Source organism: Taeniopygia guttata, chromosome Z, assembly GCF_048771995.1.
Source record: "Taeniopygia guttata chromosome Z, bTaeGut7.mat, whole genome shotgun sequence".
NCBI classification, from domain to species: Eukaryota; Metazoa; Chordata; class Aves; order Passeriformes; family Estrildidae; genus Taeniopygia; species Taeniopygia guttata.
This window is the reverse complement of record NC_133063.1, coordinates 60,515,322-60,536,004: the sequence shown is the minus strand read 5'-3', so window position 1 is coordinate 60,536,004 and position 20,683 is coordinate 60,515,322. Positions and strand designations below refer to the sequence as shown.

Genomic DNA, 20,683 nt, shown 5'->3' with positions numbered 1-20,683 from the left:
TTGCATACAATGAAAAACAAGTTACACAGTTATAGTGTCATCCTGCCAATTTGCAATTCCTACCTCATATGAAAAACAAAAAAGCTCAGGAAACAAGTATAATTTATTCAGTAATGATAGAGCAACTCTGCATTAACCAAGCTGTCTAAAACCAGGTGTACTTTACCAGTTTACTCAGTGACATCACAAAGTTTTAAAGTATTTTATTTATATACTGTCACCAATATATATATGTATTGCAAGGAGGGCCAAACACTTGCAAAAATGTCAAGTTTTACACATTTGCATTAATATTTTCACCTCCCCCCCCCCCAAACAGCAAAGCAGTCATTGTTTTCACACGATCTCTTTAATTTGTCAAAAAAAACCCCACATAACTCCATCTATATATCAAGGAAACTGAAGAGCAAGCTTATCAGCAACTTTTAATTTATAAGGGGAAAAAAGAACAAACCAGGTGTATCCATTTTAGTTATGACTTTATGTAGACCTGAAGAAAAATGACCACCAAGAATAGGTTTACTAAATTTATTTAAAAATCCTAAAATGTTTCTTACAAAAATGCATTACATTCTGCACACTGCTCTCAGCAACTGCCAGGGACATGTGGCCTACCATATTCTCCCCATCAAAGTAAGATACAGTGTACATAAAGCAGGGTGTTCACAACAATTACAGAAAAACAGTACAATTTACCACCAACAATGAACAAAAATAGAATTCACTCTCTCTGCTGCTTCAAAATTTCAATGTTAGTCTCGTGCGCCCTCCCCCACCCCATGTATTTGAAAGGAACTAAACATTACATCTGGTGTACAGCAAAGATTCCACTACACCTCAAATGCAGAACACCTATGAAGCAGAGGAATGTTGGCTTTTTAAACAGAAGCAGATAAAAAAAAAAGGGTGCAGGACTCCTTCAGTTCTTCACTAGTCTTAGAAAAACTTTCCAGAATACTGCTTCACACTATAAAAAAGAAAAAATAATCTTGCATTAGAATCCTTCAACATCTGCATACTGCTTCACACTATAAAAGAAAAAGAAAAAAGCATGTATTAGAATGATGGACCATACATCTTGCATCAACATTCATAAAGCATATTAAATTACAAATTACTAACACATTTAAAAATATATATTTTAAAAATGTCAATAGCTAACAATTATATTAGTGTATTTCAGGCACAGTTAAATATTAGTAATCTAAAGCCAAACACTCTAGTTAGGACATTAAAACTGCTATAGCAGCCAGAACGTTAATACAGCAATTGCTATCTGTAGCTGTTAATATTTGGCAGAAAAAAGCAAAGTACTGTCAGTAAGGTGTGAAATGCTGCATAACAGCCCCAAATCGATTTCAACTTGTCCTGTAGAGGCATGGTCTGTGCCATATGGCAGACTGTGATTTGTTGTCAATTTAGTTATCAAAAAACAACAAAATCACTAGTCTTCCACACAGAACTAGGCCAACATCCACTGAAATCTTCTATATTTTCTACAGGCTCTATGTAATTTATTACAAGTAGTTTTTTTGCAGCAGTTTTCACCAGAGAAAGGAGAGGACTGCTTGGTTAAGATGTCTTCCAGAAAGATTAGTTTTGAGGGTGTCTTCATTTTAATTAGAATGGAGAGCAGAAGAGAATCAAGGCAGAACTACCACTAGAGAAGTTAGGTTCAAATAGTTACTTAAAACCTGCCTTCCTCAAAAACTGATTCACAGAGGAGAGCAGTTTTATAATATAGAAGTTAATTTGACAGTAGGGACAACATTAACTTGCCTGTTCTGCAGCAAATACTGTGCATTTTGTATCTGGTCCTGTGTTCCTGTAATAGTTATTATCCGATCTTCTGAGCCTTCTAGTGGTTCATCAATTTTGATCGAAGCTCCTGACTCATGACGTATTTGTTTGATTCTCTGGCCTCCCTTTCCAATAATAGATCCTGCCAACTAGGGAAGAAAGCAACAATATTTATTTCATAATACAACTGTCTTTCCAAAAAGTTAGAAAATTAGAACAGCATTTGAGTAGCTTCCACAAATTCAGTTTTAAGTGTTGCAATGCCAGCTTATTTATTTCTAGCGTAAAAATATCCCCTGCAGTATTAATTGTGAGGTGAGATGAAACTGGGAGAACCAGCTCTCATTTGCAAAACATGGGTTACAATGATCATATCGATTACTGAGTATTAACCACAAGTAGAATTCTTTAATGTGTCTCTAAAGACAAAAACCAAGCAGTCAAGAAATACACTATTGGTGATTTAGAAACACTTATTTTGTATTAGAAGTATTTTATCAAGCATTTTAAGTATTTCTGATTTACTTAAACAGTCTGAGAAATGGCTGTGACTTTTAAGAGAGAAAGCCTGAATTGAAAGCAAATCAATTTTACTTACATCTTTGGGAATCGTTACTTGTGTTGTGATGATGGGTCCACCAAGATCACCGTATGATCCACGCCCCCCTGCATAAGAATAATCTGATTTAAGTGTATGCATCAAGCCCATTAGTAACTACATAATGAACTATGTGCAAAGGTTCTATATGAACACTTACCATAACCAGAGCCACCCTCAAACTGCAAGAGAAAGAGAAAAAAATATTGACATGAACAGCCAAGTTTCATTAACACATTTTTATCTTACATGTTATATTGTTAACTTTGAGCCCATTTAATCAAACATCACAACACTCAATCTGATATATATGCAACAGTGCTACACCATAAAGAGCATCCTGAGGCAGACAGAAGACCAGAAACAGAAGGGGTGGGTGGGAGAGATCTCATTAACCTCTGTCCATTTGTACCAGAGGCCATCTTACACAGGACCACCAGTTGGAGGCAATGATTTTTGTCAGTCCTGTCCAACTCCAGACATTCTGTGATTCTTATCCTGCCCTATCAAAACCCCTAAGAATAACACACAAAATGGCAAAGCACTCAGCCATGCCGGTTTACCAAGGCAGTCTCATTATCTCAGCTTCTTGTAGACAGCTGTTGATGCTGATCTACTTGAGACCTATGTACTAAACATCAGAATTACAAAATCAGAGCCTTATTAACACTAGCTCAAAAAAGACTACAGTCTCCAGTTCCAGGGAAAGAAGTCTGCCCAGTAAATCATCCTACTAAATCTACATCTTTGATTCCATGTTACAACCCTTTACATCTTTGAATACAATCACATGAATTACTTCTGTTACATTTGAACCACCATATACCAAATGTAAATCACTGCAATGAGCACTCCTGGCCCTGTTGTTTTTAAGATTTGTAAACTTGCATTTGATATCAAATTCTCATTTCATCTAATGTGTTTTAAGTTTGCAAAACCATGTATTTAAACTTTGCTACAGAAGCAGAGAATAAATACACATGGTTCTCTCAAATTCAGCTTCTGAAGGGACTCCTCGGGTCTGTGAGAGGAGGCTGGAGGCTGCCTAAAGATGAAACTGTCAGCCAAGCTGGTGACATCTCAGTGACAGTATTTAGGAAAAGAGAAAAAAATTCCCAATGTGCACTGCTGTTAAGAGTGAGCAAGGATGAAAAAAGTGCTCCAGACACTGTAGTGGAGACCTCTCTGCAGCCCATGGAGAGAACCACACTGGAGCAGATCACTACACTGTAGCCCATTGAGGGATGCTATGCTGAAAACGGGTAGAAACACCCAGAAGAAAACTGCAGAGGCAGATACCTGGACCCTGTGAGGGGACCAACACCAAATTAGTTCGTTCCTGAAGGACTACCATATGAAGGGAAACCACACTGCAACAGTTCCCTAAGTATTACAGTCCATTGGAAACAGATCATTCGAGCAGCTCCCAACTGTATCATTCCATGGAAGGGACCCTACACTGGAGCACAGTGCAGAGAGGAAGAAGCAGTGACAGGTCTGACGAGCTGACTGGGAAGCCATTCTTATCAGCCCTGCACCATTCATGGCGGAGAAGCAGAAGAATAAGGAGTGAAGGAGTGAAAGCTGAGTCTGTGAAGAAGTGGAAGATAGGTAAAGGTGTTTTTATGTTTCTCACCATGCTACTCAAAGTGGCAAGAAACCTACCCAAGCCAGCTCTGTTTTGGCCTATGATGTTAATAAGTAAGTGATCTGCCTGTCTCCATCATGAGCCACAGACTTTTCTGTCTTACTTTCTTCCCTCACTCTACTATGGAAGAGACATAAGAGCAACTGGCAGTCAGTCAAGTTCAGCCACTCACAAGTACCGGCCTGTAGAAGTTACAATATAACAACTTTCCCAAAAAATATTACTTACCATCTTTCTTTTTTACATCAAAATGTAAAAGTGCTCAAAGTGTTGAGCTTATCCTCTGTCTCTAAGCAACCCATATTGTCTAATCATGTTATTAAGCAATACATATTATAAGACAACATAATAGAGCTCACATTGGAGTCCAAAATACAAGACAATGAAGGATTCTGCTTAAGGTTTAATTGAGAAGCTGATCACACAGCATACTGCATACACACACATATTGCCATAGCATACCTTTTTGGACTAATTTCTTTCAAAGAAAATACCCTTCCTTTATTGCATCTACCTCTCCACACTACAAAACAATAGAATTTGATAGCAGTTGCTCTATATATAAGGTAAGAGCTGACTTTTCACATGAATTAATCAACAGTATTAATTTGGCAGCATTTTGCCATCTTCAAGACATTGCCAACAACTGATGCACTCCGTAATTTCTACAATGGAGTGACTACATTGGTGTACAAGAGAAAGGCTACAGGTATCATGTACCTGGACTTCCGTAAAGGCTTTGACACAGTCCCCATGTTCTTCCCTCCAAATTGGAGAAGGATGGATTCCACGGGTATACTGCTTATTGAATAAGGATAGTTACATCCAGGGGGCAGTGTCAATGGCTCAGAGCAGACATTAAGTGGTCTCCCTCAGGAATCGGCCTCCACTGGGACCAAGGCTACTCAATATCTTCATCAATAACACAAACAGATTAGGTACACCTGCAGCAAGTATGCAAAATGAGTGGCAGACCTGAAGGACTGGATGCCATCCAGAGGAACCTGGACAAGCTCAGAAAGTGAGCCCATGGGAATCTCATTCAATTTAACAAGATGAAGAGCAAGGTGCTGCACCTGAATTGGTGCAACCCCCAGTACCAACACAGGCTAGGGGATGAACAGATGGAGAGTAGCTGTGCCCAGAAGAACTTGAGGGTGCTGGTGGGTGAGAGGTTGGACACCACCCAGCCACAAGCACTTGCAGCCCAGAGTGGCAACCGTGTCCTGTTCTACATCGAAAGGTCTAGCCTTGAGATCCCAACATGAGTACTGCATTCAGCTCTGGAGGCCTCAGTATTTAAGGGCATGGACCTACTGGATTAAGTCCAGAGGAGGACCACCGAGATTATAGAGGGATGCAGTACCCCTCCTGTAAGAAAGCCTGAGAGCTGGGATTGTTCACCTTGGAGTGAAGAAGGCTCCAGGGTGACGTTATTGCTGCCTTCTAGCTCCAGAAGGCAGCCTACAAGAAGGCTGGAGAGGAATTTTCACACAGGCACGTAGAGAAAGGACAAGGAGCAACAACTTTAAATTGAAAGCGGGTTGGTTTAGTTTAGGTATTGGAAAGAAATGCTTCACCATGAGGGCGGTAAGGCACTGGAACAAGCTGCCCAGAAAAGCTGCGGACGCCCAATTACTGAAAGTGTTCAAAGGCGGGCTCAATGGAACCCTGAGTGTCCCAGTCTAATGCAAGGTTCTCTACCCATGGCAGGTTGGAACTAGATGACCTTTAAGGTTGCTTCCAACCAAAATCATTCTGTAATTCTGTGATAACATCCCAAAACCTATCTGATCAAATGATACATTTTCAAAGAGACTGATACGTAAACATAGTTTATTCACAAATAAAGTGAGAAGCTACTTCAAATATTTGCTGCTTGAAATAAAATCCCACATTATGGAAGTAAACCAAAATACAAATCATAAATAGATGCACCTACAGTGCATCAGTTATAGAGAAAATTACCATTTAGCAAAATGAAAATACCGTGGAAAGGAGACAAAAGAGGTACAGAAAAGCTCCTCTATTTTGACCAGGCTGCTGCATAATTCCACATTTCTATGAATATTACCTGCCTTCAAAGGATACACCATTAAGTCTGCTCCGAAGTTCAGAGTCAGAAGAATGGCTTTATAAATTTTAATAGGAGTAAGTTGCCATGGACTACACTCAAGATCTCTTAAATTTACTTTATCAGTTAACTCATTCAATAAATCAGTTTTCAGAAAATAGGCTGAAAACACTTACCAACTCTGGTGGCTGCATGTCATCACAGGCATCCACATGACACTGCATCATCTTCCAGATGCAACATAAGAGGAAGGAAGGAAATCCAGGTCATACAGACTTTTAGAGAATGTTGCAACCAAACAAAATGCATAGTGGCACAAAGAAACCCTTATACTATTAACAAAGACTTGAAATTATGTGATTTAGACTACTTTCAAGACTCACTGGCTTTTAATTTTACTTTGGGGCAACTCTATATGGGCAACTCCTGTTTTCCTTCTCTTTCTATGGTATTAGCAGATTTTTTCCACTAAGAAATTCAGAAACTAATGGCAAGGCAAAACTTAAGCCTTATTTTTTATTTTAAGAAGCCTTTTTACATTATTACATGTAGAAATACTTTATCAATCTTTTATTTCTGCATCTACTAGAAAAGGTATAGTAAGATTGAAAAAACTGCAAGTGATTATGCCAAATGCAGGTTAAGAAGGAATGACACCGCTTCTTATGTTCCACTATCCACATACCTCATCTAGCCAGTAAGTAGACTAACAATCTAATGCTGCCTAACTCTATTTCAAAATTAATATATTTCTAAAACATATGATATATGGCATTTCTTTCTTTCAGAATTTTACAGTTTCAGCAAGCGATGTTTATTTGTGCAAAATGAGTTTCTGAAACAGGGTGTCTTAGCGTACATAATATTTGATATTCAAACTCATTTGTGCTAATCACTACTCAGAACTGGAACAGAAGCCAGATTGACAGACAGGCTGGATAAGGCAAAGAGCTTAAGTTTTAGATCTAATAAAAAACCCTGCATGCAGTCCTAATGTCAAATTCTTCTGTAGTAATTTTTTTGTAGTAAATTTTTCTGGTTTTTAAGAGTGGCCTAGGAAAGTTAAATTTTGTTACTTCCTTCCAGCATCTGCATGAATAAATAGGAGAGCTGCCATACATTCTTCCTTAATAATATTTTACATGTCCCTGAGAATGAGGGTGTTAAAAAATACAGAAAACTCGGGATTTTTCAGATCACCATAGCCCTAATGGTACACAAGATTTGATCTGGAGTAGTTACACACTGTAGTAGCTGTACTTCTATATGCTGATAAACAAGTCTGTACTTTTGAGAAAAAGCTTCAGAACAGACTTTAAGTCAAACAAGCATTTAAATAGCAGTACGTATTTATACTACAACTTTAAGCCAGGTTAACAGAAAAGTATCAACGTAAGTGATTAACTTTCTATGGCCAAGAGGAATTCAGCCATCATTTAAAATCAAAATGGGTTTTTCTCATCTCAGCATTTACAAGGCTGTCAACACTGTTGTATCTCTGAATACAGGAAAAACCACAGATTAGCATCCAGTCTTAAAGACTGTCAACTCTTCGATCTTTCTGCCTTTAGTGAAAAGGAGAAGTGACAAAAAAATTTGGTTTCATACATTAAATTTTTCCCGTATTTCTAAGATGTTCATGAGGTGTTGACTTTTATTACATCTATGTAGGATAGAATCCATGTGAAAAGAGCGTTTCTACTCTCTCTCATTTGTGATTGCTTTTTCTATCACAAACCACAGTAATATTGGTTTTGTTTAAACGTTTAGCTACACAACAGTTTCTATTTGTGTTTGTAACACAGGAGGACTTTACCTTTAGGCATAATACTTGAAGCTGTGATGTCACACTCGGTGTGAAAATTTCCTTTCTGCTTACACAATTTAGGATACTAGGATCATGATTAAGTAAAACTAGAAATTAAGTACTATCTTTGTTGGGAAGTAGTCCTTACTTTAACCAGCTATAATACTTGGTCACAAAGGAGCCAAAGTTTTGAGCAGCTTCACTATGAAAAAGAAATGAAATTGCCTTTTTTTCCATGAAGGAAACCAAACCAGTAGAAATTAAGCCACTTGTGTGTAGAAACTCATGTCAATGAAGTGAAGGTCAACCTGACCTTAGGCTAAGCCTAAGTTAAAGTGGATTTTCTATTCTAGATGAACTGGAATAAAAATAGAACAAAAACAGAACACACTACTGCCCAAGAGTCAAGCTAAGTAAGACCGTGCTCAACCAAATAACCAAAGAAGGGCAGGCTGCTCAGTTTATGTACTCTAGCACAGGTTTTATAAGCTGCAAACAGAAGAACACAAAACCTAAGCTCTGAAAACATGCAAATACAGATAAGGAATCTTGGAGGTGTACTTCTCCATTCTCCCAGTTTTTTAGCATGTAGAGTAGCATGGAAACAGTTGGGGGTTTTTTTTGGTGACTGCAAATATTTGTAACATGCATATCTTTCCTTTTATTATTTTTAATAGGCATATGACATTCTTGCAATTTGTAGTTCCAGTAACTCTTATTCCCAAGAGTTACTGCAAGAGTTCATGTGAAGCCAATTTAGGTAGCCCATTTCATAGCTCTTTTTCACTTCTATCTTTTACATTCATTTAGGGTAAAAAAAATAACACGTCATCTGTCATCTTAAAGAAAGTGCCAAACAAAGCCAGAGGAGAAAAGAATATTACCACTATAGAGATCTACCTCTGTTTTGGTGTAAGACCAGCTGGAAACTAAGCACTACAGAGCTGCTTGCTCACACATCCCTACCCAACCCCCAGTGGAACTGGGACAAGAATTCAAAGTAAAACTTACAACCTGAGATAAGAACAGTTTAGTAACTGAGAAGTTAAAAAAAAAAACCAAACAAACAAGGAAAACTAACAAAAAATGAAACAACTACCACCACCATGCCCAAAAAAAATAAAAAACCAAGAATAAAATTGAGGGTACATGATACAACTGCACACCACTTTGCTGACCACTGCCAGGCCCCATACTCAAACCTCTATGGACCCCCTGTCTGGGTAACTGCCCCAGTTTATATACTGGGTATGATGTTCTGTGGTGTGAAAGATTTCTTTGTCCAGTTTGCGTCACTTGTACTAATACTTCCCAACTTCTTTAGTGTACCTTCTCATTGTCAGGGCATGAGACACTGAACAAGTGCTTGACTTGGTATAAATACTACATAGGAAAAATAAAAACATCAGTATGTTATCAACATTGTTCTCATACTGAATTCAACACAGCACTGGACTGCTACTGAGAAGAAAATAGCTACCCCAGCTGAAACCAGGATAACCTCCAGGATTTCCTGAGGAAAGAGGAATCTTGTCTCAGAACAGCAGATGGCTGCTGGGGCATGGCAGTTCAGAATGCAGCATAGAAGACTATCTCTATTCTTCGTTTTAAGCTTCCACATACTAAGAGATTTCTTTCTCCCCCCCAGAAAGAACTGATGTAGGATTCAACTAAACAGTGGTTCTATCTCCAAAACACTTGGAATTAAGAGTAGATTTTCTGCAGAGAAACTAGTAAATATAGAATTGATTCAAAGAGCCATCATGTTCCATCAACTAGAGTTCTTCTCAGATGCTGTTCCATAATCTGTATTATTGTATCAATGCTTATGTTTGCCAACCTTTAGTATTACGAATGCTTGTGTAACTCACCACAGAACATTGTTCTAACATGCTTTCTCTAACTGAAAAATCTCCCATTGCTATTTTTGTCATGCTGATTAAAAAAATCTGAAAGACAGCCAGTGCAAGAAAACCTACAGAGATGAGCACAATCAAAATCACTGAGTATTTTTGATGACAGGGAGAAAGAAAACTGATGAGTACCATTTATACCTCAAATATTCATTCACAGGAGAACCACTTGTATGGACAACACAATTTGGTTTTACGATCAGAACCATGTATGGTGTGAACCATCCCACATGAACATGCATGTGGTTCAGCAACAGGAGGTCACCATGTTAACTGTGCTTAGGGAGACACAACAGAGCAAATTTTAAACTCATACCATGCCATCGTAGCGGTCTCCTGGTCTGCCCCTTCGGTCATAGGACATCAGATCTCTAGACAAAAAAGGCAGCAGCATGTTAATTGTGTTACGTGTGTTATAAGTTAGCTTGTTTATTCTCATCTGAAGTTTCCCATTCAGAGTTCACATATAATTTGGTATCAAACTACTCTCCCCAAGTACTGAATAACAGAAGTTCCAGGAACTATTAACTATAGTCCTGGCAACTTACTACATCACAGCATGTAATTAAATTTCACTAAATTTCAAAATACTCTTGGTCTAATACAGGCTCAATCCCACATAATCACTATCAACATGGAAGCATGGGAAAATCAATGAAAATATGAATATGACTCAGATATACAACATGAGTTTTTGTATAATGCAATTATCCAAGAACTCACCCGCCACGAGGAGGTGGTGGAGGAGGAAGAGGAAGATTACGAGCTCTGCTGCCACCTCTAACACCTCGACCTGGTGGAGGTGGTGGTGGTCCTCTGCGAGGGCTCATATCATCATAATCTCTTCTTGAGGGAGGCATAGGTCGTCCACCGCGACCAGGGGGCATTCGATCAAAACCTCCTCTTCCACGCATTGGAAAGCCCACTGGCCGTCCCCTTCTATCATCAAACATCATCGTGAAGCCACCATAGTCATACGTTTCATCATAGAAATTGGGATCATAAGGCTGGGCACGTCCTTTAATTGGAGACTAATACAAACAAACAAAACAATTCCTCAAATCAGGTAGTTCTATTACAGCTGGTATATTTAATTAAAGTAACACATTTATGCATTTGGAACATGTTCTTGATTTCACAATGCTTCATTTCACACCAAGAAAGGAGAAGTTGATGTGCTTCCTGTGAAGTTAACTATGACAGTAAAACTACTTAGATGTGGCAGAGACATTTTGTTTTCCTTCCTCTTTGGATTTTTTGTTCTGGTGACATGCAACGTATAAATGGCCTGCTACTACCAAAAACTGCTTTCCTCTATACTAAAGAATAGAAACAATACAAACAGTTCCCAAGGTTCGTAACTGTCCATCATTTGCTGTTGGGAAGTAGGAGGTACTAAATTTAAACTAGAAACTGAAAGACACCATTTTTCATCCAATTAATGTCTAAAACATTCATAAATGCCAATGAAATTATAAAATAAATTTAATAAATATTACCTCAGAGATAAGATCTAAGATAATCTTGATGCATTCAACAACTCTATCAGGTTTTCCACCAATAAGCACCACTCTGTCAGTCGAATGAGGACAACACTCTTGAAAGAGTTTAATGGTGGTCTGAGTGTTCTGCAGAAGAAAAAAAAAATCCAAGATTACCAAATATATTTTTCCAAACTTCATAAAACTATTAAAATATTTTTAAAATAGATTCAAAAGAAAATTAAGTTCCCACACACTTAAATCTGCATGCTTGCTTTTGAGTTATTTATCACACAAAATTTGAAGATAACATATTTTGAAGATCTTGCTGCTTTAAACTTTGTACAAAGATGAAAAAAAAAAATCAGTTTTCTCCTATTTCAATTACGATACAGCTGCAATGCATTATTTAATAAAACATAAGAAAAAGGGACCACATAACCATTGTGAACTTACAGGCTGTATTAGCTTTCAAATTAAACGTGCTTTGGATGCTAAGACAGCTATGTTGCTAGGATTATGTCTAGTTATCTTGCCTTTCTTAATCCATACAAACAAGTATTGGCTTATACCTGAACTGACCTGAAACTGCCTGACACAATGCCAAGAAACTCCAACATGTGTTTTCAGTTCATAGAGACCATTAAGTTTTTAGAATCTTACTCTTTCACTTAAAAAGAAAGGTCTTGCAGGAGTTAGAATTAAAAAATACAAAATCAAACATGAAGTCCTTTCACAGTACATCTACTCTGGAGATGCTTTCATTCTCGCTGCTTTCTGTGTCCAACCACACAAATAATTCTACACTATGCAGCATTTTTTTCTAAAAGGAGAAATTAATACAATCTTAATAAAATGAAGTAAAAATCTTTTCTTTAAAAACACTGTTCTACCAAAAACATGTTTAACCAAGTCCTGGCTCTGCCACTGACATTACTTCTGAGGGTCTGCAATATAGTTGCAACTCCCAGCTCAGTCCCACAACATCAAAAGCATGTATGCAACATGTTGAGAATGAATTACCACACAGCAGATACTTAGATATGCCTCTTAGGAACAGAAAACATTGTTTACTGAACAAAATGAAATCTCAGAAGAATAGAAAGCAAGTACCTCTCTGAGTTCTTTAATTTTAGCACCCTTGACACCAATGATGCCTCCTGCCAAACTCTGGTGAATAAGAAGTCGAAGTTCGCAGTCGAAGTCACTGCCCTTGTAGTGTTGATACTGTAAAAAATTAGATGCATATAGGGAGAAGCAATAAAGATTAATCACAAAAATTCAAAATATTTGGGGTTTTAAGCTTTTTCTTTAAACAGAGTAAGGCAATTTAATTTATTGCTGAATTGGAGTCACGTACTTCTTTCAATACAACTACAACAATTTTAACACCTCACCTCAACTTGAAGTATCAGTTTTCCCTATTTTTTACATTATTTATTAAATTACACTGCAGTGCGTGCTACATAGATTTAAGAAGGTATCAGACAGTGCAACACTTATTTTTTGGAAAACAAGGAAGGCTGTTCAAAATGTTAGTTTAATAAACAATGACAGACTCTGTCCTCTACCCTAAAAATGCCAACATGTAGTGGGACAACCATAATCCTTCTTTAAAAGGCTTTTGGCATTTTCCACTTTTCTAATTTTCTGTATTTAAAAAGCAGCAAATACTCAAGAACCATCTCACTCAAAAACTAATCTTTTCTTTCTAAACAGAAGAAAATTTCAAGATAAATACCTCTTCTAAAGTAGGGATAATCTTCTTCAAGATTTCTCCAATTGTTTCTATATCTGCACTTATACTCAGGATGCTGTTGGAAGCCATGACGACAGACAATATGGAGAAGGTAGAAAAGAAAAAGCAGAAGTAAATTCTTTTTATCATTACACACAAAATTTTAACAAGATTTACTACAAAGAAGAGTTTACAAGTATTCCCCATTTAAAGTAAACCTGTTTGCTCAATTTATAACACATGCATCTTTGTTTATGCCCAGTATATATGCATGAGAAATTTAAGATTAGGTAGGTCTTGGAGAGAGAAAGACAGAATGGGCTTTTGGAAGGGCTCAAATTAAGTGGGCAAGAAACTGACGCAGAACTGAAAAGTAGAAGTGACTACTCATGTTCCCCGCCACCACTAATTAGGACACCCTCGCTATTACACTTGCAGAACTGGCACACCTTCTCATATTAAAAGTGAGGATATGCAAGTGGTGAACGTTGTATCTGGAATAAGGTTATGGAACTCAGATTACTAATGGGCCCTCCAAGAAAACAAATACAAATGCAAGACAAAAAAAAAAGACGAAACAAATGAGAAGTGAAGGAAAGCGAACCGGAATTAGCACTTCATCAGAAATAATTATGAACAGGCAATGTTGAGGGGAGCAAGGTGGGCCACAAAGACAGAGCGAGAGACTATTTTGAACCAATCTGATTTACAATGCAGCAAATATGCAACACTTGAAGCTGTGCTCCTTCCATTGAAATAAAATTAGTGGATTGTTTGGGTGGGCAACTCACGTAAAAGTTCAGTGACAAAAAGACTTAATGGGGAAAATAAGACAGAAAACTTGAAAAAAAACAATACACCGTCTATAAGGGGATACTATTTAATTATATCAAAGGCAGGTAATAAAATACATTTCTCTCTTTCTATTCAGGCAGTGAGGCATAAACTGTTGGGACATACCGCTCGGGGCCACTGCTGTCTGGGACTGAAACACTGGCATTGTACTGCATTGGTCATTGGCGTTCGTGGATGTTGGCATTGGGCATGGGTATTCAATCGGAAGTTGTCAAGTATGGTACCCGTTTGGCAACGAGCACATTTTTGGGCATAGCCAACCAGGGTTTTCACATGGGCGTTCAGGGGCGGATGGGCCAACGTCATGGTGGGCAACGCAGGGGCAAGTCGATCCAGTACATGGGCAACGGAGATATATGGCCAAAAAAACAAGGAGAGGGAAAAGGGGGAAAAGCAATAAATTTTAATTTAATACAAACTATACTCATTACTCTCAATTAATGAAACAAGCTTAAGTTGTTCTGAAGACTAACACAATAACGGATTGCTACACCGACTGTGGCCTAATAGTATGGACTTTAAAAATGAGTCACTTGATCTGACTAAACTACTATTTATTTTTAATAAATGATGTTTCAGTAGCAGGCTGGCTCATGAGGGTAGATGCAGAAACTGTCAAGACTGATAGTACTAGAACCTTGGGCAAATTGGGAAAAGTTTGTGTTCCAGACAAATCTAAATTATCCGGATATAGGTGACATACTGATTTACTCAAAAAACCAAAAAAAAAAAAAAAAAACCAAAAATAAACCAAAAAAACCAAAAGAAAACACCCCGATTTAAAAAACCCTAAAGAAAGAGGAACAACTAGCTGGCAAAGTTAGTGAACATATGTATGATTCCTGACCATTTCAACTAAAATCTCAACTCTAGTTGCGGTAGTTTATGAACTTCGTTGGAACTGATTTGTAAGGATATACTGCCAAATCTTGTGCTGAACAGAGTCTTGATTGGAAAAACTGTTGAAATTGTAGCTGATGTTAAGTACAGGAGTGTAAACAAATGGAATTTAGGAAGTGTTGCCAAGTTTTATAAATACACAACATTAATGCTGAGCATGTGTCTAATCACCAGAGTCAACCCCCTGTAAAATGTGAACAGGCATTAAGTCATGACCATTTAAAAATACTTCCAAGTAATAGAACACAACGTTCCTTTAATGTTTTATACTCATATTTAAAGCAAGAAACCTTGCAATGGTTTTGTGCTTCATGTGAAAACTGTAAAGGAACTGATGGATGATTTAATTTTGCATTTTTGAAGGAAGTTAAAAGAATTCCTCTATCACTGGGTTAAGCCAGCCACCTACAAGGGTTTCAGCAGTACTATAACTGATGAACACATATGAGGAATGGTACTATTAAGGGATTTAAGTTTTGTCAATATTTTTAATTAGGATGGTAACTCACTTCAAGTGTGTAATTTAGCAGAATCCTATTAAAAAGTCAAGAGATTTAATATAAACCTCTCCTTCCATGAATCAAGCTGGGTTTTAATTGATATAGAAATTGAATAACTGTTATCTACTCTGACAATCAATACGAATGGTTTTTAACTTGGATGTCTGTAGGGTTGAATTGCTCCCACTTCTAGAAATGCACGCAATCAAGTTTTCGATGTAGTGCTCTGAAAGAAGCAGTGTTAAATTAGTTCAAACTCATATATACTCACGTCTGTACGAAGCGCTTTAATATTTTTGCCACCTTTTCCAATCACTGCTCCAGCATTCTGGAAAATAGTTTTCAGAAATTACATTATGACCACTCAGCACAGACTAAGTTTCTGAACTCAAGACTAAAAACAGCAGATCTATTTTTGCTGGCCCAAGAGGTGAAGGGAGGCACCACTTTGGCACAAAAAAAATTTGCCAAAAGCTCTTTCAATCATGGAACACAGCACACAGAGAAAGATAACTCAGGTGCGCCACTAATATTTCCATTCCAAAGAGAAGTTTTAGGCAATTCTGCCTATGCTGAACTTCTCATAGACTAGATCTATTAAAAAAAGCAAACTAAATTAGTGTAATGTAGGCCAATTACTTCCTCAAGTATCTTTTCCTTATGGAATGTCTGCATATTCCACTTTTAAGCTCCAAACATTTGATAATTTCAAGTACTAATATTGTTTTGCACATAGGTAAAATAACTAAGTTCTCAGAGCAATATAAACTGAAAAAGGCTGAAATGAACGTTAACAGCCACCAACTTCATTAAAGCCACCAACATTAACAGGAATAAACTGACAAATAGTAAAAAATAGTAATTGGAAAACCACATTTTTACCAGGTTCTTTCAATGATTCTACAAAAAGTATTGCTTTTATTACACATATACATTATGCTAACAGCATGCAAAACATTTAATGGTATTCATATAACTTGGTTATTGGTCAGAAATGCCACACAGAGTTCAGGCTACATTCTTTCACACCAACACAAAACACTGAGATACTTCAGAAAGTATAAATCATCTGTAGCAACTGGAAACATCAGAGGAAATTTACACACAGCAACTTTAACTATTTACACTTGTCAACAAAATCACTGCAATCCCTGAAGGACTACTCCCACACTTCTTCCTGTCGATATAGTTGAACAAGTTTAGTAGATCTATTTGGGAGAATTACTAAAATCCCAAGTTCTCATCTTACATATTTAATTTAAAATCACTTATTTATAATCCTCTAAAAACCCTCTTTTCCAAAGACTCAAACACAGCTCAAAATAGCTACCTTCCACTCAAATATAAAAATATCTTAGAATCTTTACTGCTTTACTTGTTAGAAAGTATATATTTTCTAAAAATAAACCCTATGTTGATCCTTAGGGACTTACCCTTTTAAGAGAGGACAATTCCATTGCAATACACCTACAACTACCAATCCTATATACTGAAAAATAATCTGTTAAGTTAACTTCAAAAAAAAGCACCTAATCTCTCTACACTTATCTCAACATACACTTTGCCACCACCATCTTGAACAATGCTACACACAAAACCAGAAGAAAAGCATACTTTGCTCTGAAGCAAGATGCGCAGTTCAACCATCTCATCAGTGTTCCGAGATCTTTTGAAGGCCTGCTCTTCCTCCATATCTTCTGCAGGACGTTTGCCTGTAGAGAGGTCCATAGGGGGGAAAGACAAACATTTATTTAACTTTCTAAGTCATAATGAAGTGGAAGACATGCCAAATTTATGCTCTGTACTATTAATACATTCTTTCATATTACCACAAAACTAATTACAGATGTCTATTCTGAACATCCACAGCACAGAAACCAGTCTTCACATCAACCGCTTTCTTACCAATTAACAATTGAAAATGCATTTAAAAATCTATGAAGTGTGGCTTAAAGGAGAATGGTGCACACAGTCAGTAAGAAATTAATGACATTTTAGACGCATCACAAGGAATGCAGCATCACCCACTTAGTATTTATTTATAATTTCAATTGGGGAAAACCTTTCAGGCATTAAAGCTCAAATGTAGTTTGTCCAACACTGAAATACTGGTGAAATAATAGTAAAGTAGCACTTCAGATGCTCTGGGAAATACTGGCACAAATCAACAATAATGCCCAAACTTCCCTGGTAATTCCCAAGGTATTTTCTATTAAGCTCTTCAGCAATATTTCATATATTCGTACTCCTGCATGTAACAATTACAATGAACAAAATGCAACTTACAGACATGTCCTATAGTATTCATACATATTCACATTTTCCATACAGCTATGAAATATTTTTCAGTGTTTAGAAATAACCTTCAGTTCTCATGTCTTAAAAATACCAACAAAAATATTATGCATTTATGCTTCACAAGCATGTGTAATGACACATTAATTAAAATAGAAGACATTTAATGCAGAACACAAAATTACTGCTGATGCAAACATATGGTAAAGTTAAATCATTATAAAATTCTTTGAAATACTAGAATTTTTAAGAAATAGTCCTTTAAAAAATTTACCATTTGTCTCCGTGTTGGTAAAGGTCTCCTCCTGTTGTTCAGTCTCCATTGCCTTTTTTTATGTAGGCAAGCAAAACCTGTTGAAAAATAAAAATGGTACATTTTTTTGTCAGGAGACAAACTGTACCTCATACTAAAATGAAAAAAATAACAGAACTGCTACAACTTACCGCTATTATATATCCTTGCTGACAGAAACTCAAGTATTCTGGGTGGGATCAAAATCCAACAGCCTATTGCTTCAAGAGCCTATGAAAACAGCATATATCAGTTGTGAGTCTTCCCCCGTTATGTGTCTGATTCTGCTACAGTCAGAAACCAAAGGGTTGATCTAAACTATTACTGCAAATTTTTTCCTTATAAAAGAAAAAGCATATCCAAACCAAACACACTACTAAGAGGAGATAAAGGCCAAATCTGCAGACTCACATAAACTCTGAATTACACTGTCTGAATTACACTTTTTGGGCATATACAAGTTTTAAGTAACCACATAATCTCAATATTATGTGCTTCCGTTTCACTTTCTAAACGGCACTACACCAAAATCTGGTCCTGCTATTTTGGTCAACGCTATTTACACTTAATAAAAAGTCCTGGTAATCATCAGCATTTGTTCTATTAATTCTCTACTAGTACACATTTGAGCATGTGTTCCTCTCAACTATAATTGATGAATAACATAAAAATTACAAATTCCAACTACACTATAATAACGCCTTTTTTAAAAAATCACCTTCTGCAGTTACATACAACCACATGCACACACCCCCAAACCTCCAAAAGCACTGTACTTCAGTACAATTTTCTAAAATTGACTGTGACCTGCTTTTATCTGCTAAGTCACATTAGCAAGAAGTGTAAATAAAAACCCCACAATTTTCCAACTTACTATCATTAAAAATGTGATTTACAAATCTAGCCAAACAATCACGTTATTTCCCGTTGCATCGCATTAACTTCCACTGTTTCAACAAACGCAGGCACTCATTCCTGTATCCATAATCGGGGGAGGGGGAATGGGGGTGGGGAAGAAACTTATTAAACGTAGAGCTATGTAATTACTGCCCTGCTTGTAGCGGCTAAAAGTAGGCTTTGTCTTCCCAACACATACCGGTACTTCCAGGTACTTGAAGCGGGCTAAAAAGCATGCACAGGTTTAGTAATACGGGGATCTCAGGCAGACATTGCCAAAATTGCGCTGTTACGTGAACCCGCAGTAAGGAAGACACGAACAAACTGTGACAGCCCTTTTAGACACCGCTTAATCTATTTCCAACTATCTCATGAATTTTAAGGTAGCAGGGGGCAAACTGTTATTAGTTACAGTTACAATTCACGGCTTAGGCTCTCCTAGTCAAACTTCCCTACACGTCATGCCTCCTCAATAACCTCGCTCACCTAGGCAAATCGAGGACATTCACATAACTAATAAAGTCAGGTTCCTTATGAACACTGAAAGGCTAAAGCGGACAAGAGAGGTGGAACCAGCGACCACAGACCTAAGAGCTGTGACACATCAGAGCGCCTCCAAGGAGCAGCGGCACTTCTCGCCTTCCCCTCTCTTCCCCCCCACCTCCCCGCGTCTCCAGCCGAGCGTGGCGGAGACAAGGACGAGCGCAGCGGCGCCCCCGCGCAGCAGAAGAAATGGCGCCCTCCGAAATGGCGCCCGCCGGCCCGCGGCGAGGCGGAGCCAGCAGCGGAAGGGCCGCCGCCACCACCACGCGGCCGCGGGAAGCGTTACCCGGCTCGGCCTGGGCGGACACAAAGGAGGTGCCCGGCGGCTCGAAGCCCGAGGCAGCGGGCAGAGCAGGGTCAGCCCTAGTGCCACGGGCACTCCGCCCGCCCCCTAAAACGGCGCGGCCGCGATGCGGAGCCTCCGCCCTCCGCTCGGCCTCTGCGGCTGCTTCCGTGCAGGCCGCGGCCCAGAGCGCCCTCGCTGCGCTCGCCATAATCCTCAATAGCAGCTCTCCCCGGGCACCCCCGCCCGCCCTTGGAGCGCGCCCGCTGCCGCTGCGGAACCTGCGCTCTCCCCGCGGGGCAACAGGGCCAGAGGCCATCTGAGGACCCTCAGCAATAGCCGAGGCGGCGACACACCAGTGTCCTCCACGCAGCGTTTACCCCGTTCTACCCACGGAAGCTCTGGGGCCACGGCAGCCCCCAGGGGTTAAGGCCCCACTACAGGAGACACAGGCCGTCTCACACTGCTGTGTCACGCCGCGTCGCCGTGCGGATTACATCGGCGGCTCTATCGGCCCAGGGAAGGCCCTAGCCGGCCTGTGCCCTTCTCCCGTCCCCCTCCCCTGCTCGCCGGCCTCGGCCACACGGTGCCGCGGGCTGCGCGTACCTGCGCCCGCCGCCAGCCCCGCCGCGAACGGGAGAAAAAGGGGAGCAGCCCCAGACTCCGACGCGCACATCCACCAGCGCCACCCGCGAGTGGCCCCGCCGCCACCCCCCGTGCGGCCTCGCCGCCACCTCGTTGGGTGAGGCCGCTGCCCGTCAGCATAGGAGGCGGCGCCGCGACCCGCACCGCCCTCCGTGAGGGAAAGGACGAGACGGGCCCGGGGAAAGAGTGGCGCCACTAGATCCGTGCCGCGGCCGGCCGGCCTGCCTTTCTTACCTGGGCTGCGGGAGCCGCGCTGGGAACGGCGCGGGCAGCGAGGATGGGGCCCAGAAAAGCGAGAGCGGCTGCGGCCGGGAGGCGACAAAATGGCGGCTGCTAAGACCCCGCCTTGTGCGTGCAGCCCAGCGCCGGCTGTGGCGAGACTCTCGCGATGATTCAGTGCGCGCCTCCCATTGG

The 20,683-nt window shown here is 39.4% G+C and overlaps 1 protein-coding gene and 1 non-coding gene across 10 annotated transcripts; both read right to left on the bottom strand.

Annotated features, from left to right (window-relative positions):
- Positions 1-514: 514 nt before the first annotated feature.
- HNRNPK (heterogeneous nuclear ribonucleoprotein K) lies at positions 515-20,634 on the bottom strand. Of its 9 annotated transcripts, none has more exons than XM_030259010.4 (16): positions 20,504-20,634; positions 18,054-18,132; positions 17,884-17,960; positions 16,929-17,026; positions 15,586-15,642; positions 14,020-14,063; positions 13,063-13,135; positions 12,435-12,548; positions 11,340-11,468; positions 10,564-10,871; positions 10,157-10,211; positions 6,297-6,347; positions 2,559-2,580; positions 2,399-2,481; positions 1,780-1,949; positions 515-1,028 (listed from the first exon to the last, which is right to left on the bottom strand). In XM_030259010.4, exons 3-16 carry the CDS (start codon positions 17,930-17,932, stop codon positions 995-997), a joined length of 1,287 nt encoding a protein of 428 aa, XP_030114870.1. In that variant the 5' UTR covers positions 17,933-17,960; positions 18,054-18,132; positions 20,504-20,634; the 3' UTR covers positions 515-994. The 9 variants fall into 9 exon arrangements, with proteins under 9 accessions (XP_030114870.1, XP_030114873.1, XP_072777891.1 ...); XM_030259013.4 differs by having other exon boundaries at positions 515-967; XM_072921790.1 differs by having other exon boundaries at positions 12,435-12,566; positions 16,929-17,039; positions 17,885-17,960.
- MIR7-1 (microRNA mir-7-1) lies at positions 1,393-1,465 on the bottom strand. Its single transcript, NR_049013.1, has one exon. It is a non-coding gene; the product is annotated as a microRNA mir-7-1 (primary transcript).
- Positions 20,635-20,683: the final 49 nt, after the last annotated feature.